The sequence below is a fragment of the Leiobunum rupestre genome, chromosome 9 (genome assembly GCF_980474605.1).
Source record: "Leiobunum rupestre chromosome 9, qqLeiRupe1.1.hap1, whole genome shotgun sequence".
NCBI classification, from domain to species: Eukaryota; Metazoa; Arthropoda; class Arachnida; order Opiliones; family Sclerosomatidae; genus Leiobunum; species Leiobunum rupestre.
Window position 1 is genome coordinate 49,167,830 of NC_143392.1, and position 19,904 is coordinate 49,187,733.

The 19,904-nt window shown below is 35.5% G+C and overlaps 1 protein-coding gene across 1 annotated transcript in view; it reads right to left on the reverse strand.

The window, feature by feature from the left end:
- Positions 1 to 321: 321 nt before the first annotated feature.
- The window catches only part of LanA (laminin subunit alpha), a 78,796-nt gene continuing 59,213 nt past the window's right edge, over positions 322 to 19,904 (reverse strand). The window contains exons 53-62 of the mRNA XM_090159522.1: positions 17,546 to 17,701; positions 17,373 to 17,476; positions 16,399 to 16,516; positions 15,943 to 16,173; positions 7,504 to 7,903; positions 5,710 to 6,074; positions 5,003 to 5,254; positions 4,568 to 4,721; positions 3,912 to 4,136; positions 322 to 2,973 (exon numbers count right to left, since the gene is read on the reverse strand). Coding sequence (XP_090015648.1) covers positions 2,663 to 2,973; positions 3,912 to 4,136; positions 4,568 to 4,721; positions 5,003 to 5,254; positions 5,710 to 6,074; positions 7,504 to 7,903; positions 15,943 to 16,173; positions 16,399 to 16,516; positions 17,373 to 17,476; positions 17,546 to 17,701 — 2,316 coding nt within the window. The 3' untranslated portion in view covers positions 322 to 2,662. The remainder of the gene's footprint in view (positions 2,974 to 3,911; positions 4,137 to 4,567; positions 4,722 to 5,002; positions 5,255 to 5,709; positions 6,075 to 7,503; positions 7,904 to 15,942; positions 16,174 to 16,398; positions 16,517 to 17,372; positions 17,477 to 17,545; positions 17,702 to 19,904) is intronic.

Below are 19,904 nucleotides of genomic sequence, written 5' to 3' on the forward strand. Positions count from 1 at the left end.
CGAAGCTGTCGGAGTGTTAGTTTAACTGTCAGTGAAAGTTTAATAATTTGGGTGCTTATATTCAAACCTTTTAACGTTAAAACAACAGAAGATGACTAATGCCATATTACAATAATTACGCGAATGTTTCAGAATGATAAACGACAACTAATTTAGTAGTCATATGTAAAATTGATTGAAACTTTTTAATGCTGAGGTTATGCTTTTTAATAAAAGGATAAGCACTTGATTATATAACTTTTAGCAATTGTAGGGTTTTAAATACTAATTGCTCGCTTCCTATGTGGCATACGTCAATTTGATAAAAAAAAGTACAAGGGATTTTAATGCGTATTGCTTCTCAATTTATTTTATATTGGAAAACACTCAAACCAGAAACATCACGGACCATACTGATAATGCACAAATTTCGCCCGAGTAATTAAAACCGACAGAGTCACAAATTGGAAAGCTAAAACTTTGTTTCTATATATAACGCTTTTTACGCTTGAATTTGTAACCTTTTTTTACTAGATTTTTTTGCCAGAAATTGTACCAATATAGAAGTAAAAAGTTTAAGCATGGTAACATTTTTGGTACAAAAATATGGCCAAATTCTGTAAAACAAATTTAGAATTTTTTGTGTGATTGATCGTAAAACTAGTTATAGTACCTTTCGTTTTTAATTTTTTACTATTTTATAAACGAAACCGAGTGCCATTGGCGAAAAAAAAATTGACCTTAAACTTTAGATACCTAAATAATGTGTTATTTTCAAATCTTTTCATCCCTACACAGTGTTTCAAAGAGCACAAATTTTTATAAAATTAAAATATGGTCCATTACAATTTTTTTTTATATTTTTGTAAGAAGGAAGTAATGAATAGTGACGATGGACCAAAAACGTTTATCTATGACCCTTATCAGCAAAGTTACCTTGCCTAAAGGAACACAGGGTTCATTGGTGTCAACCAATAGATTTAAGCAATTTTACAACTTCGAAAAAAACTAACAGTCATAAGTTTAAGTGTCGGAAAAGCCAATTTTGGAGGATGATAACACGGTATGATTCCGAGAGACGCAAGTGGATAATAAAAAAATCAATGTTTATTAGTAAATGTTACAATTAGTCCATGAATTAATTTTTTAGGTTTCCCTTCGCAACCTTTGGAGAAAGAAAGGTTTTAAAATTTGGAGAATATTATCGAAAAGCTTGGCTAAAACCGCCATATTTGACTATAAATTGTATTATCCGGCAATGAAAGTTGTGTTTAAAAAATTGGGTGAATCTAGTAACAGATCTTGTTAATAAAATATTCTACGAAAGAAAAAAGTAACTTTTTTCGGGAAAAGGTTTCAATATTTTTAGACGAATTTTATCTTTTTAATGAAAGAGTTTTCTTAAAAAAGGGAACAGAGGTTAAAGAATTAAACTAAATTTTATAATCTTAATAGCTATAAACGTATCTTTATCGATAAATACGGTTTATTGTTCGAAAGGTTTTATGCTATTATAAACGGTTTTGAACCGATAACTGGTACAACTTAATTTACTTAATATTGTTTATAATACAATTATGTATTAATCTACAATTATGTGTCAAATAAGTTTTATCAAGTGGTAACACTAATTTTCGCAACGGTAGGACTATTCTCCTACAATTATTTCTAGCCAAATTTTAGCTAGGAATGTATTTATTATTTTGAAAATTTTAAAACCCTATTTTCTCCAAAGTTTGCAAAAGGAAACTTATAAAAAAAGGATTAAATGGACTAATTGTAACGTTTACTAATAAACGTTGAACAAATTATAGTTATAAACATGCGTCTCTCGGAATAAATCGCGTTTTGGCAGCCTCTGAAGTTTTTGTAACTATTCGTTATAAATTCGCTTTGATCAATCGAATGGCACGAAAGAAGACTCTGTGTTCTTTCAGTTAAGGTATGTTTGCCACTAGGGGTCACAGCTAATAAATTTTGGTGCAGCGTCACTGGCCATTATTTCCTTTTTACAAAAATGTACATATTATTTGTAACGGATCATTTTTGCCAAAATTTGAGCTGTTTGAAACCCTGTGCACTAGTGTCTGGAAATCATAATATTAAACATTTAGTAATTATTCATTCAGCGCTTTAAAATACACAACATTTTCCAGGACAATATTCCCTTTTAAAAAAATGTTTTAAAATTCTAATTTAAGATTATTTGAAGTAATTTTGTCTTACTTGCACACACTTAGTAGGGTCCGTGAACCAGATTCAACGATAACCAATAATCAAGATCAAATATCAATGAGATTACAATTAAGAAAAATAATTGATAGCGCATGCATTATTAAACAATCCAACTTTGGCCCAAAGCTAAATAGGCTCATAGCCTACTATAAAATCCAGGTAACGTAAACTGATATCTCAAAGAACGGATTCTAAGACTTATTTACTTATTCAATTATTTATTTACTGGTAACTATTTAATGTAAAAGTGTAGAGGTTTATAAAAATGAAATATAATCTAGCGGTTTATGACATAAGGCACTTTTCAATTGCTATTTAACTAGCCATAATTTTGGTGAATTAATGACTATATTTTCTTTAAGCAAAATGATTTGATTTTGAAATTATCAGTTTATGAACCTTACATAGTAGGCTACGAAAAAGCTTTAGCAGCGGCTGGTGTTTGGTTTTAAATTGTCGGGCAGGTGTTCAAGTTAACGTTTCCGTGAGCTTTGACTTTGCTCATGGATGGCACGGAAGAGTCAGCCTCATTTTGTTTCTTCTGCCTCGATCTGTTCTTGCTCTTAAGCAGTTCGATTCTCATGCAACCCACGAACTGCTCTGTCGTTTCCAACCCTCTCGTGTCCTTGCGGTTCGGGATGCCTCCGAAGTAGAGCGGTTGGTTGGTCTCTGCCGAGTTGATGCCAGCTTTGCCCGTGACCAACCCGGATGACTCGCTCTCGTCGATGGTCAGAATGAGCACGTTGCGAGTTTTCGCCACTGCAAACGAATCAAATCGTCAATTTATTTAAGAAATAAAATAAACTAAGTTTGTCCCCATAGACCCGACACTGAAGCAAACATAATTTAAGAAGGCGTATTATTTAAGTAACGTTAGGAGAAACTCGGAACAACTCCTTCTGCGTTGAGTTTGCAAGTTCTCTCCCCACTGGTTTAAGGGGTTTTCCCCCGAGCTCTTCGGTTTCCCCTTCCATAAAAACTTGTTGAGGTTAACGGTAATAGTTAGTGTAGGGAGCTGTTGGCTCGATCACGTGGCATGCAGGGCTTGCCACCACCCTCCTACGCAGTGTAACCCGGCCACCTGAATTAAAAAGGCTTCAAAAGTCGCTTGATGACTTAGGCCTAGGGTGGTGCGTTGGGTATTAGCCTAGCTGATTATTAATTTATGCATATATTATAAGCGTTTTGATTGGGGTACCAATTTCTTCAAGCGATCAAAAGATCTCACTGATTTGAATGTCATAAGTGTTAACCTAGAATATCTAAAACCTATGGCACACCATTTATTCATTGTCAGCATCGAACATATAAATAGGAAATCATAGTCCATTAATTCATGAAATGAATTCTCATTGTCAAACGTGCCCGTAAGTCATATAGAGGAAAATATATTTAAAATTATTTTTTATCGACTTTAAAAGACCATCAATTTGCTAGTAGAGTAATAGTTGGTGAAAACGAGTCTTCTGTAACATAATTCAATATTTGCTACTTTTGAAGTTCCTACCACGGAGAAATAAAAGCGGAAAGTTGGGCGTCGTTTGTACGTCGCGAGGGAAATGTTTTCCGCTTATAATTCTGTAAGTTTTTCCGTGGAGTATTGAACCAGCCCAATTCTTTTTATGTTTGTTTTAAGTGATTTATTAAATGTATTTTTTGAAGATGCAAGAAATAAATTTAAAAGAAAGAGCGCTTACATTTGATCTCGTGCCAATTTCCGTCGCATAAGTTGATGTCTTTGGGTATGACGGTGGAATTGATGATTCCTCCACCATTGTCCACGTAAGAGACCACTGCTCCGTTGACCATCTGGAGGATGAGGAAATCGACGGGACCGTGGACGGACATGAGCACCCCGGACTGACTTCTGGGTTTAACCTTGAGGACGGCTTCCAACTCAATTCCCACCTTGAACTTGTCGTCTGAAATACATCGGTTAGAAATTCCATATTAGTTTTGCAATCACTGGCCTGATCTATATTTTTGTGGACGTTTTTAATTATTTATATTTATTTATTTATTTATTTATTTAATTATTTATTTGCAAAAATTTAACCATGTTCAATATTAGATATTTTTGTTAGATAGAACGAACTGATCGCAAAGGATATATTAAATGGCCATATTCACTTAAAAAAGAGTGTGCTAAAGGCGGATGAACTAATTGGACTTTTCTAACGCCTAGTGTAACATCATCTACGGGTAAATTGCAGCAGTCACATTAAAAAATAAAACAAAAGTGGTATTTTATAATATTTTTGGTCAAAATGTCTTAAATAAGAAGGGCGCAATTGAAGAAATCAATGAAACGAAAGAGTCATTAAATCGATGTTGACTAAATATGAATACGTACATAACGTGATATATCCTCCGTCAGAGTAGAAGAAGATGCCCTCCTCGGCGTTGTCGGAGCAAGGTTGGACATTTACTTCGTGTCGCGGGTTGCCGACATCTTCTTCGCGCACTTCAACTCTCCGAATGCAACCAGGGAACGACGTTAGGGATCCCTGCGGGGTCATTTTCAAAAACCAATTCAAGTTGTGTAACTCAAATCTTGCTTATTTCCAATTTCTAGATTTCTAGGTATGCTTATTTCACGCCAATAAAAAAGCGTATTTTGTATCGACAGTTAAAACACAGACACTGCACCAGTAATCTAAATTTAATATTTCTTATTACAAAGATATAATATAACATCATTGATCTCAATGGTTAAGTAGATCCTGATAATTATTTGGTTTTGCCTAATGGCTATCAGCAAATGTCTATACTCTAAACGGCACATTACCTCCACTGATTTGAGACTGCTCTTGACTTCGCCAGCCACTTTGTCGGAAAGGCCTCCGACGTACAAGGGTGACTGTACGTTCAACGAATTGGTGGACGACTGGGACTGCCCGATGATGTCTTCTTCATCAATGCGCAGAATGCCGTCTTTGCCCTCTCGAGAGATCTCCACTCGATGCCACTCACCGTCGTTGTAGTCCTCCTTGCTCACTATTTCCGCCGGACCAGAGCCGCAGTTGAACAGATAAACGATCTACAAGACAGTCAAATTACATTCAAAACTTTCGAAAAACCATGAAACACTTGGCATGAAATGCGCGTTAATAGTATTTTATCATTAATTTAATAACTTTAAAATTAATTAAATTCCTTATTTAATTTTAAATAACGTTTTTAAGTTGACCCTCCAGCCAGCTACGAAGACCTCAATACCTTGATAGGGCCACTCTACGTTTGCCAATGATGTCAACTAAAATTAATTTATAAAATTGGCCCTTTTATTAAGGTGGAACTAGATTTGCAATAAAAACGTTTTGAACATTTACTTATGTATATATTAAACCTAATTAAAGGCCCATAAGTGGAGTCCTTGATAATGATTCCAATTATTTAAAAAGAAAAACAAAGAGAAGTATTTAAAAATACTCAGGTAAATTACAGAATGTCCATAAACGGTTTAAGCCCTGTATGGTTGTAATTTAAACAAACCTTTTTGCTCCTCATGAAAAGGCTAACGAAATCGACGTGGTTGGATCCACCGCAGTACAGCAATGTTCCGTCGGTGGCAGTGGTCTTAAATTCCAGCGATAAACTGGATTTATCGAGCATAGCGGCTATAGTGGCGCTCTTAAGGAAGTATTGCAAGTGACTGTTGTTGCTGTTTCCGTAGCGCAATCCGTTGGACGCCGGAATGTCCCGTTCTTCGCGAGGTTCCAAGGGCAAACTGCAAACCTTGGTCTCTTCAGTAGTCGTCGTTGCTTCGACGGAAGTCACTTCGGGGATTGGCGTACTCGGCTCAAATTCGAAACTACTCTCCGGCGTCGACAACTCATCTGTTATTCGCGTTACTTGTCCTATTGATTTAGAAAAAAGTCAAAAACTAAGTTTAAAGCATTTACAAGGGGTATCAGTTTTTATCGTATAAAATAAGAATTTTTCTTTCTATACCGCTATTTCCTTTCTTCAAATATCAGTTTGTCTAATTTACTACTACTTAATCAAAATGAAAATCATTATTGACCAATTTGTTGAGCTTGAAAACTGAAATTCCGATTTCCAAAAATTACCATTAAGCTTTTTTTGGGATAAAAGTTAGATCTTAAAAATAATAAACAGTTGACACAGGCCATAATAGCAAACTCACCACTGCTCTTTTTTATCGTAATTGTGGCCTCAATGGTCGCTGAGAAATCAAGGGCTTTAAGTTACGGGTCCCCGAGGGCCTAAACGGGGATCGCGTCTGAGAGCTTTTCATACCCCATTCATGGACGTGTCGTTCATATTTGTCGCCTTAGTGGTCGCTGAGATATTAATAAATTGACTGTTTTGACCTTTGCGTTAAATTTATATTCGGGGCGTAAAATTACCTTTGATCAACCCCAAATTTCGGTACTGGCATAGTTAGATAGAGAAAACTAACATTGATCGAACGCGGAATCAATTAAATCGGTCGAACGCGCTACCGAAGAGATTTGACCGTTTCACGGGGACTTTTACGTCAGTTTTATTCAGGGGCAAAATAAACCTCTTTAAGCCACAACAAAGGTTCGGCACTTGTAAAGTTAAATATAGGGAACGCATACCAATCGAACGCCATATCAATTAAATTTTAATCAGGAACCGTTGAGGAGCAATCGCTGTTTCACGGAGTCGCTTTCGGAGCTAGCGCCGCAGTATATTCACACCACCGACCAGAGTTCAAATAAGAGCCTCAATTCCTCTTTAACAAGAGGGGTGAAGCTAAAAGGGGGGAAAAAGCTAAATCCTTACAAATTTGAAGTAACGATAAAACTTGCGAAATACTCGGACCTGGTCTACGAGAATAAAATGAAAACGCGAAACTCTGATTAATTTATTTTATTCTCGATGACTTATTAATCCTAGAATTTCATATGTTTCATCATTACATTAAATTGTCAGGGTTTAGCTTCTTTGCCTTCTTTTTTTTTAACTTACTTTAACAAAACTGTTGTTAAATAAACTCGCTAAGCCAGTCAAGAAATATATTGGTGGGCTAGTAAATGGAGTGAAAGCCCGATTGAGAAAAAAACCTTAATGCATCTCAAAAACGGGCATATGGAACTTCTTGAAGAAAAAAAGAATTCGTATTGTGGAAATAACCATAGACACCAAAATCCATGAGGGTCGGGTAGACACTGCATATATCTGAGCATTTACGCCAGAGTTACTTTAATTTAGTCTAAATTAAGCGATATAAGGTCTTCTTAGGAACCTATATTTTTTGTGGTAAAATGACAACGTTTCAATCCCGTCGGAACTTACTTTCGTCCGGTTCTTCCGGAGGTGTTGTTCCAGTATCGTCAATATCAGGCGCTGGTGTTGAGTCTGTAACCACGGGTGAAGGCGGAAGAGCGCCACCCTCCGCGATGGGACATTGTTCCAGAGCAATTCCTCGCTTATCTCGACTAGTGGCGAAGTTCTGGAAATCGTCGTTGAGCGTGACGTCACCTAAGCACCCTTTAAAGCTTGACAACGAACCGACGACGTCCCTGTTGATGGCGTAGGAACGGGGGACGCCTCCGAAGTAGAGAGGCGTCGTAGTAATCAAGAAGGCACCGTCACCCTCTGTCTCGAAGTTCTCCTTATCGTCGACGTCCAACCGCAAAGTGGTTCGGATTCTTGTGGCCAGGACATAATGCCATTCGCTGTCGTCATATCTCGTCTAACGGAGAAGAAAACTTCAATCACTATTTCCAGACCCATATTAGGGTTTTGATTTACGGTAAGGGACAGAGACAGTCTGATACCATCGCTGTCTATCGCGGCGTGTTGAGAAGAATATCTCCTCGTGAAAACAGACGCTACAGTCACAACCACATATTACCCTTTAAATTAATCCATTTTTGGTAACACATCAAGATAGAAACACTTTTCGAGGTAAAATTTTTGAAGTCCCTTTATAGTTTACTTTCGATTTCCAAATGACCCGGACAAAAATGTATTTATCTTAACTTTTATCGATAACTCTTTAACCCAGTAAGGAAATTAAAACTTTGTATTATGTATTTTCGGTTCTTTACCAGAGAAATAGAAAAATAAACCCTCCTTTAAATTATCTTATATATTTATAGCCTCAAATAATTAACGACCCATCGCTCTACCGGATAAATTTAACCTAACTGTATCTGCGTAGGTGTGACGGCATCACATTGCCGATAGGTAGCATATCCCATTTATTAAACGTGGCTGCTCTTTATAATATCTTTGAAGGGTCACGGCTTTGCCTATTTCTCCCGAAAGAGCGATAGAAATTTTACATAAGTGCGCTTACTAAGCAATCTAAATGTTAAGTTAAAAGGAACCACCTATGGACTGCATTGTAAAGGATGATAAAATAAGCGAATAAGTACACTCTGTTTAAAAAATCTTCGACAGGTGAAATTTTTACCCTCTTTTTAATTCTGCTAGAAAACTATAATAGATAGATCGATGAAACCAATTGCAACTCTTATTTATTTTCCAATATCTTTCGTTATTTATCGGTTTCGTCTGCCAAAAATTAATAGTTTAGGCGGGTACCGTCAAAACTCATTTTTGACAACTTTTTAAATATTGGTTCTACGGCACTGACTCGCGCGTTTTTGAATTAACAATGGTTGATTCATATTTAGAAAGTGGAAAAATTATCCCTCTACAACCAACGGTTGAGAAGTTATCACGTTTACAAACTTTCGTCGAAACTAGGAAACACCTAAAATGCACCAAGCGATTTTTATAACGCAACTTCGACAGCGATCCAACAACATATATTTAAATAAAGGCTGGTTTAAAATTGTGTTAAGAATTATTATAAACAATTTATAACGCATATAGCTTTTTAAAAGCTTTAGCGTATAAAAAACGATATTCTTAAAACCACTTGCCAAGTTGTCCTAGAAATTTCAATTTTTTAAACCGGCCTTTAAATAATTATATTTTCAATGTTGTTGGATCGCTGTCGAAGTTGCGTTATAAAAATCGCTTGGTGCATTTTAGGTGTTCCCTAGTTTCGACGAAAGTTTGTAAACGTGATAACTTCTCAACCGTTGGTTGTAGAGGGATAATTTTTCCACTTTCTAAATACGAATCAACCATTGTGAATTCAAAAACGCGCGAGTCAGTGCCGTAGAACCAATATTTAAAAGGTTGTCAAAAATGAGTTTTGACGGTACCCGCCTAAACTATTAATTTTTGGCAGACGAAACAGATAAATAACGAAAGATATTGGAAAAGAAATAAGAGTTGCAATTGGTTTCATCGATCTATCTATTATAGTTTTCTAGCAGAATTAAAAAGAGGGCAAAAATTTCACCTGTCGAAGACTTTTTAAACAGAGTGTATATTAGTCCATTATTAAAAGCTAAACCCTAGACACTTTTGTTTAGGGTAAAGCTTTATTTTCCCTTTTCATTTTAATTTCGTGCTTAGTAATCACATGCTTCAACATTTTGGTTGATTTCTGTAGTACCTACGCAAGGGAACACTGAGAGAAAAAACTGTAAAATTTACAGAAATATTTTACAGCACCCGTTCTGTATTTTTTTAATACAGTACTGTACTGTATCAAGAAATATATACAGTATAAATTACAGGATGTTTTAAGGTATTTAAAATGCAGGGGCTTCATGTAGTATTTATCGTTGAAGAATAATATACACATACATTTTCAGTACATATTACCAAGAGAAAATAGGGGAGAGTGTAGCTCTTCGCGAAACGCACGCGTCGCCTTGTTTGAGGGGTAAAAAATCCGTGAGCAAGAGCTGTCGCCCCCCTCCCGCGAAAGCCGCTTCACAATTTTTATAAGTTTCGAGGTTTTATGTCACTGCGCGCTCAAAAACATAGTACGGTTTTATTTTTAATTCAAAACCACGGAAATTGTTTTATATATATTAAAATTATATATTTTCGATAAGTAAAAGACATGTGCAATACATATACATATATATATATATATAGATATATATAGATATATATATATATAACGAAAAAATTAGGTCAAAGTGACATTTCGTCATCATATGGTAAATAAGTGTTTGCTAGTCTCTTGCTAATCTTTATAGTAGTCGGCTTGCAGCCTGCCTTGAGTAAGTTGAGTTTAAATTTTTTTTGCCAAATGGCAACGCGAGGAGACATTTTAAACCCCTTAATTTTGATAAATATTTTTGAAGATGATATTTTTGAGTTTGACGAAAGCGGAATTTACAAGATAATAATAGAAAAAATGCAAATTAGTGGTGCCTTAGCTAAACTTTGTAACAATTTGTGCAATATATATAGTGAGTTAAAGGAACAATTCAAAAACAACAAAAATGGTTATTCCAGTTTTTTATACGCATGGAGTGCCTCGGTACATAGAACCCTTTATTCTCCTAGTGATGAATCTAGTCAATCTACATGCATAAGCGACATTGAAAATGAAAATGAAAAAGAATTGCTCACACTCACTCACTGGATATCCTTCAGAATAATTGATGAATATGCTAAACTGAATCAGACGGAAGAGTCAGCGTCGAAAATAGTGAGAAAAGATCTAACGCCGCAAATTAAAAAAGTGCATAGAAACAAAAAGGGTGACCAACTATATTCCGCCATAAGACTCGGAGGAGGATGTCTAGGAGAAGTTTTTAGGCTCAACAAAAACTACTTGAATGAAAAATATAGAATACTTAAGGGAAAAAAAGTTGACAGAAAAGCAGCGAAAACAAGCTGAAGTTCTATTAGAATCAAGTTTAGCGATTAGAGACACAGAGAAATCAAAAGAAAATGTACCTGCAGCACTAATCAAAATTGATAAAGGTGGATTGTTATTTCCTCACCCACAACTTTTGCGCTATGTTAACATAGTCAGTGACATGGTGGAAAATAATGCATGCCAAGTTGGCAGACTTAATTAGGGGTCAAGTAAACAAGCGTAATGAGAGAAAAGGAAAAAGAAGTAAAGGTGGGCAAAATTTAAGGTGCAAATTGTATAATTTGTCCAAAAAAAATAAAACTAACCCTGGAAAGCTACAGCTAGTCAAAAAATCAAAAAAAGTGGCAAAAAAGTGTCTTGCTAGTGAAATACTTCTGAGCCATCTTAAGCGGAATAGGAGAAATATATTAACCCGAAAAAATTTAACAAAATTGTGCTAATAATAGTTTATTATTAAGATGTGATATTTTTTATTGAGATAAGTATTTAAAATAAATTTTCACTAAAATTAATTGCATTTTCACTTGATTTTATCTTAAAAAATTAAAATGGAATTTACATTAAAATATATTTTAGAAATTAAAAATAAAATCAGTTTTTAGTTAAATTATTCAGTCCAATTTTACGGTAACCAGCTTCTGAATTTTGTGCAGTTTTTGTGACCCCTTTAATATATAAGGCCCTTGTGCATGTAGAATAATTTACACTTGTTAATTTACCAGCCGCCACATATTTAAGTTGACTGAATATAGTTTCAACAGCTGAACCATTAATTCGCACTGGATATATATATTGACCAGGATGTCTGCCACAAAAGTCCTCAACTAAACCAATAAACCCATAAATTGCTATTCGAAGCAGTTCCCATGTCTGCCAAGCTAGAATTTTTTTTGTCGTTTCCAATAGTTTCACCGGATTGTAGAATTTGTATCGCCCAATCTTCAAAAAACTTTAAGCCCTCTAGCATTGACTTAATAGGAGTTGAGGTAATTGAACTTGCAGGTTTTTTAGAGAGTAGCCCATTTTCGAAAATTTTATTACAGGCTTCTAAATAAGCATGGCAAGCTATAACCTTATTTCTGTCTTTCGGGACTTCACTTTCAATCTTTGGGTTGGCATAGTTATAGAGTTCACATAAAACCGGTTCTTGCTGCATTATTCTTGCGGGTGTTACGTTAAGCTTCGACCATGCGTCCCTGTCAATATGCGATTGCAACAGGCCTTTCACATGAACAAGTTCATAACATTCTCGACGGTCCTTTTCTCTTTCATACATATCAACCAACTGTTACCATCCAAAAGAAATTACCTCTCCATTTATAGTAATTGTGAAATCTCTTGTGAATGATTTAATGCATTTATCATATTTTTGAGTTGGTGACTAGGGCACATAATCCAGTATATCCAACCATCTTTCACAAATGGGTTCTTAAACCTTGGTAAAATGGAAAAAATCGTTGCGCCATCTACATTTGATGTATGAGTGGGAATTTTATCAACGCCTAAACTTTGTCGCAATGAAGCTATATTGGACGAGCCACCATCACAAACCAAGCCTGTCACATGAAGACCCACACTTTCAAATGACCAAATACACCGTATAACGGTATTTGTAATTGTGGAATTAGGGACTGCCTTCGGCATTATGAAATAGGGTCCAATGATGTTTAAATTTCCACCCACGCACCGCCAAAGATATTGTAAAACATATTATCCTTCCAGTAATTCCGTAAGACTTGGTTAAGAATATATATCTTTTAGTGAAGGATACTCACTAACATCCAAAGAACTGCCAATAAATTTGTGATCTCGAGAGTTCCATAATAGTTTTCCTATAACTTTGACTTCGTCAAACACTAGAACTCCTTCTTTTGGTGGTTTTAGTTCTTTTTCGTAGTGGTTAATAAACTCATCAAACCTAGCTGATTCACTTTTCAGGTGTTTTAACTCTATTCCTTGTCCACAAGGTATTTCTCTAGCTTTCGCTTTAACAGTGTGTATACTCGGCAGCTTCAGTACTTCAAATGAAGCCAAGGCTTCATATGCAGCTGGAGACCGAGAATACACAGCAAGTGCTATTCTATAAGTCAACGGACTATAGCGGTTTCCTTTGGACCCTTTAACAAATTATGATTGGTCTTTCAAAAAGTCATTGCTAATTTGATTTGAATCTAATTCCCAAGACTTTTTTAGAGCTTCTCCCAGCGATTTTTTACAGGCAGTGGCTTCTTCGTAAATTTGATTTAAACTAGCTTGGCCTTTCTCATTTATTTCGGAAATAATCTTTGTCATTTCCAAATTTTGCTTTTCGGATAACTCAACCCTAGCATCTGACAATTTCCGCTCTAGTTCATCTATTTGTTTCTTCTGGTTATGACGGAGACGTCTGGACTGAAGTATTCGTTTTTTTTTTTGGATTTTGGAGTGAGAGCACTAATTGGGCAGCTCGAGGAAGCAGCAAACCTTTTAAGTTTCTTTCTAGGTGTAATTTGTTGAAGCTTTCTCAAACGATCACGTAAATACCTATATAAATTATTTTTAAAATTATTGATATTATGTTACCTATGGTTAAATTAATATTGCAGTAATTACATACCAATTAAGAGATCTGCAATCAGAGCATTGGTAAACTTTATTCATTAGTTTTTCATTGGGCACATTTAAAGGTGGCAGGTACCAAGTATGACAATTTTGCGATTGATACCTTTCAAAAGGTCGAGTGAAACTTTATAGGTTTTTAGTAGCTTTAAAATTTTCGCAATCAGACTGTAAAAATATTTTTAACTTGAAAAATTGAGTTTATTCAAATTCTGTAACAAGAACTTTCACCTTTGGTATTCCTGGACAAAAAACGTGGCGGTCAGAGAGAAGGCCCATGGAACTATTAATGACCTCATAATCCAGCATTTGAGTATCGCAATCAAAAAAATCTACGACGTATGCTTTTTGAAAAATGCATAAAGTTGTCAACTGGCCATTTTCAGAAAAAAGTAGCTTCAATGGTACATCACAGTATTCAGCTACTGATACAAGAGATTTTTTGGAAGATTTCAATCTGCTCAATTACCCCACTTAAATTTTTCTTTACTATTATTTCAATATCAACTGTAAAAATAATATATATATATATATATATATATATATATATATATATATATATATATATATATATATATATATATATTAATACTAATGAACCCAAATGCAGTTTTAATTGTGTGATCACCTTTATCACGACTCAAGATGTAATTATTTAAATGAAATAAAGTTGAATTCACTGGTATTTCTTCTGTAGCAAGACTACCATGACAGCTAGTTGAGGCTTCTACGCTATTAGAAAAATTATTAGGTTCCATGGTCCCTAGTTCCATATCCATAGTGATATTATTTGACGAGTTAGGCAGAAGTATTCTTGACCCATTGATGGAACCTTTGATTAGATGCAATTAGAATAGTGGTTTTTATTTCATGCCTTCTTTGTTTTCATACCACATTCACTTTTCGACTCACTTGTTTTTAAAATATTAAGTTCTTTCCATTTCGAATCTGGTACTAAAGTTCCAATAATTTAAGTTTGACTAGGGGTTTCCAAAGAATTTATATTATCTGCCTGAGCGAAGGCTGGAATGCATTTTGAGACAGTTTGTTTTAAAAAGAAGTTACACTGAGTTTTTTGGTTTTTCACTTTTGGCTTTAGAATAGGTTGTTTGTCGTCTTTCAGATTGCGTGGTGGCATTTCGTGAAGTTCAAATAATTTCCCAGAATTACAGTAAAAAAACTATAAACATTTCCTAAAACCGCTGTCACCGACCAAGGGTTAAAAATCTATAATTTTACCCTTTTAGCGCGCTTGGCGTAGTAAATGAAAGCGGTAAAGGTATCCCAGACTACCTCGGTCAGCACTACATTCCCGAGAAGAATGACGTTAGGGCCCCGTGACTTTAGCGCGTCTTTATTGGCTGTCGCTCGAGGGGGGAAGTTTAAAATATTTGAGCCCCTCAAATAAGGTAGCAAGCGAAGGGAAAGCTAATTTTTTTGAAGAGCTACACTCTCCCCTATTTTCTGTTGATATTACTTAATTTGTTTATAGTAAAAATTAGATGTTTGTTTCAGATATTTGTAACAAAAGACAGCCATGTAGTTTCTATGGTAGAAATGTTATATATGTACATATTTGTTCAATACATATTACTATGTATTTAGATTAAAAAAATAAGACGTTTTAAGGTATTTAAAATACAGGTAGTACCTGTAGTTATTGTGGTCGAAGTTGAATTGCTACCAAACAGTAATAATCCATAAAAATTCATTATTTGTTGTAAATCAACTAATATGAAGAAAAGATTTTTAGTGACATCTCGTAAAAGCACCAATGGAGTCATATTTTTAATTACCCATCAAATGAAAACAAATTAATGTTTATACATTAAAATGCAAATTCATCGCGTTAGTGTTTGTGGTTTGAACTAAGTTTAATACGTGTCTGGATTCCGAGCTAATGAGTTGCATTATTATGTTGTGCACGTGTTTATGTCTCTTGCTTTGGACTCTATTTCTGCTGGAGCTTATTGGTATATATTTAGCAAATTTGTTGAATATTTCTTACAATTAAAGTACCTTATTGGTTAAAAAGTAATTACGGAAATGTTAAGTGTACATCAACTTATTTTAAAAAAGGGTAGTAAGAACAAATAAAATATATAATATTTCCTGGCTATATTCATGCAGTTTTTAAATGTAAATTCCAAAAAATTTACAGGCATGTTGGCAATTTTAATTATTATATCAGTTGTATACAATACAATGATTCTGGTTGAAAATTTTACTATGAGCTATTTGTATAAATAACAGGAATCTCAAACAAAAGATATTTACGAAACTTTCTGTAAAAAATACAGAACATTCCTGGCTACTGTGCGTCCACGAGTTCTATGTAATTTCTACGCAATATTTTTCTCTCAGTGAAAATGTAGGAGGCTCGGGCATTACATTAAGCATATTCCGATCAATAAGAGGTTTTTTCTTACCCCCGTTCGCAGTTCTCCACCTGGAGAGCTCTTGAGAACCAGTTGACCGTCTTCTATGAGAACAGTGACGTAATTGGTTTGGTCGTCGTCGGCGACGTAGAAGAGAACGCCGTCACTCTCTTCAGTCTTAAACTTGAACGTCAGTTCCATGTACTGCTCCAAACTGTTCCTGTTTGGCATTATGACGTACGCTTCTGACGATGTGTTTTTGAAGTATACGGTTTTCACTACCTAAAAAATTCGTCAGTTAGCTAGATAAATACTACGAACGTCTGATTCGACGTATGGCAGCCGTTAACTTTATTTATATATTATAATTATGTTTTATGTGAGTGGGTCAGTACAACATGTTACATTTTCACTGTGAAACATTAATAGAAAGCTTCGCGATTTCGTCTATTTGACACTCTTAAAGTACATAATTATAAACCAATAAATTAAGTTACAAGAGCTTACTGTTTCAGGGCAGCCACTCTCGACTCCAAGCGCTTCTTTGTTGTCATTTAAGTTAATAAGCTCCGCTGCGATATAAAGATCCACAATGCAGCCGTCGTATGATGTCTTCGAAAGCGACCTTAAATATAAAGTGAGAACCTGAAGTCGGAACAAGTAATGTCATTTCAAGTGCACCATTTCGCTAAGTGAAGTGGATACCTAAGCAAATTACAGAAGCCGGAAATATAATGTTCCGTTTTTAACATTCAAGTCCAGGGGCCTCTGGAAATTTTGAGGCGATTTCGCCTTTTTTCAAGGTTATTATACAATCAACTGTTAAGCTTTTGTCCACTAAAATACACGAAAAAGGAGCCATTTTCGAAAAACCGATAAAAACGCGTTTATGCACACATTTATCTCCCAAACCAGGAACAAACGAGGGCCAGGAACCCCGTAAAATGTACCTTCCGGGCCCCTTGAAAGCCATTATTTCTGGAGATTATAAGTTTATAAGTGTGCATACAGAAAAGTGGGAGAATGTCCAAACCCTAGCCCAAAGGCTTCATGCTCCCCGTCGTATAGCCTGTACAAATCTTAATTGCGGAGCAAACAGCGTCAAATTATTAGATCTATTATCAAAAAAATTCAAAAACTACAAACCAATAAATTATTTTTGGTATTTCCTATTCTGCTTTCAATTTTTGGTAGTTAATGTCGTTGAGTGCATGCATTCATTTGACGGGTTTTTTTTTAATGTGAACGCCACGTCGACGTAGGAATACGTGGGGATAGGGTTCGGACACCCGTGGAGCAAATAAAACAACCACCTGTCGGGGGATTGGTGGTTAAAATATGAAGAATTTTTTCAAAAAGATTTAAACATGCTATTTGGCGGTTTCTCGAGTAATATCTCAAGTATTCTTTTATTTGGTGTCGTTTTTTGTTCATTTACCCCGTTTTATACAACAAAGCTAAATTTTAAAAAAGTAACATACTTGAACTTTTTCCCGTTGTAGCCACCAACGAAAATATCTTTGGTTGTAGCTAGTTTCTCGTCATTACCCGGAATTACAATCTCTCCAATTTCGTTTCCATCCACCTACATTGCAAGAACGCGGTGTTGATGAGCAGCTGATCGTTGTAATTACAACTAACGAGTTATACGTACCTTTAAGTAGGCTACGTTGTTTTCTCTGGCAGCTTCGACGCTGTACCATTCTCCGTCATTTAACTTCTTCTTAGTGACGAGTTCGTTTTCGCCTTGTCCCAAATTAATTTTCAGTTTCAAATAACCTTCTTCGATCGCCAATACGAAGAGATCGGGCTACAAGAACAAAAAGTAGCTCTAAGCTTAATTCTTTTTATATGCAACATTATCAAATAATAAATAAATAAAGAATTTCAGTAAGTTATGTGATTAAAGTTCCAAAATCAGGCTAAAAATCAAATCACAAAGTATAGTGGTTGCTTGTATCCGAATGAATAGATAATATTACAAGAGTGCTAACCTCTAAAAATCACTCGTGTCTTTAAAAATCCCTGAAGTCTCTAAAAATACCTGATGTTTCTAAAAATACCTGATGTCTCTAAAAATCCCTGATGTCTCTAAAAGCTCCCTGATGTTTCTAAAAATACCTGATGTCTCTAAAAATCACTCTCCCTAAAAACCACTCTCCCTAAAAACCACTCTCCCTAAAAACCACTTTCTCTAAAAACCACTCTCTCTAAAAATCACTCATGTCTCTAAAAACCACTCTCCCTAAAAACCACTCTCCCTAAAAACCACTTTCTCTAAAAACCACTCTCTCTAAAAACCACTGATTTCTCTAAAAATCACTGACGCCTCTAAAAATCACTGACGCCTCTAAAAATCACTGACGCCTCTAAAAACCACTGACGCCTCTAAAAACCACTGACGCCTCTAAAAACCACTGACGCCTCTAAAAACCACTGACGCCTCTAAAAACCACTGACGCCTCTAAAAACCACTGACGCCTCTAAAAACCACTGACGCCTCTAAAAACCACTGACGCCTCTAAAAACCACTGACGCCTCTAAAAACCACTGACGCCTCTAAAAACCACTAACGCCTCTAAAAACCACTAACGCCTCTAAAAACCACTAACGCCTCTAAAAACCACTAACGCCTCTAAAAACCACTAACGCCTCTAAAAACCACTAACGCCTCTAAAAACCACTAACGCCTCTAAAAACCACTAACGCCTCTAAAAACCACTAACGCCTCTAAAAACCACTGACGCCTCTAAAAACCACTGACGCCTCTAAAAACCACTGACGCCTCTAAAAACCACTGACGCCTCTAAAAACCACTGATGCCTCTAAAAACCACTGATGCCTCTAAAAACCACTGATGCCTCTAAAAACCACTGATGCCTCTAAAAACCACTGATGCCTCTAAAAACCACTGATGCCTCTAAAAACCACTGATGCCTCTAAAAACCACTGATGCCTCTAAAAACCACTGATGCCTCTAAAAACCACTGATGCCTCTAAAAACCACTGATGTCTCTAAAAACCACTGATGCCTCTAAAAACCACTGATGCCTCTAAAAACCACTGATGTCTCTAAAAACCACTGATGCCTCTAAAAACCACTGATGTCTCTAAAAACCACTGATGTCTCTAAAAACCACTGATGTCTCTAAAAACCACTGATGTCTCTAAAAACCACTGATGTCTCTAAAAACCACTGATGTCTCTAAAACCACTAAACGTCTCTAAAACCACTAAACGTCTCTAAAACCACTAAACGTCTCTAAAACCACTAAACGTCTCTAAAACCACTAAACGTCTCTAAAACCACTAAACGTCTCTAAAACCACTAAACGTCTCTTAAAAATAAAGGTCTCTTAAATCCACTAAAAGACTCTAAAAATCACTCTCTTGAAACAATTTGTGTATCAAAAGAAACCTTGGGTTTCAGAAAACAGCTTTCCGTCTTTGCAAACAAATTTGCGACAGGCTTTTTAGCGCTCAGCTCGAGATAAAAAAATTCCAAAATACACTTGTTCGAACAAGTGATTTTTTACGAAAACTACTTAAGGTAGAAATTTGTTTCAGAGTAAAATAAGTATTTTTCCATCGAACGCAAGATATTCGTCGGTAGAAGATTATGCTCTAGAAATTCTCAATTGATAAAATTGATCTAGCCCCTAATGATGATTTTTTTAGAGCAACAAAATATTTTCAGAAAACTATGACATTTCACCAATCAATGCCTCCCGGTGTATTTACGTAACCAAACAAATTTCAAATTTGGACCTTAAGTAGTTTTCATAAAACCATCACAACACTATGTATAATAATGGCTTCAATGATTCCCTAAAGATAATAGTACAAAACATCAAAACCGGATATAATATACCAAATTTAGCTGACTTATTTTATCATATTTTTTAGTGAGTTTCCTAGATGCATCCACTCTGACAATTCAATATTTTACCTGGAATTCTCCAGGTAAAATATTGAATTGTCCCAGCCCCCTTTACAACCATAACCAAGTAATT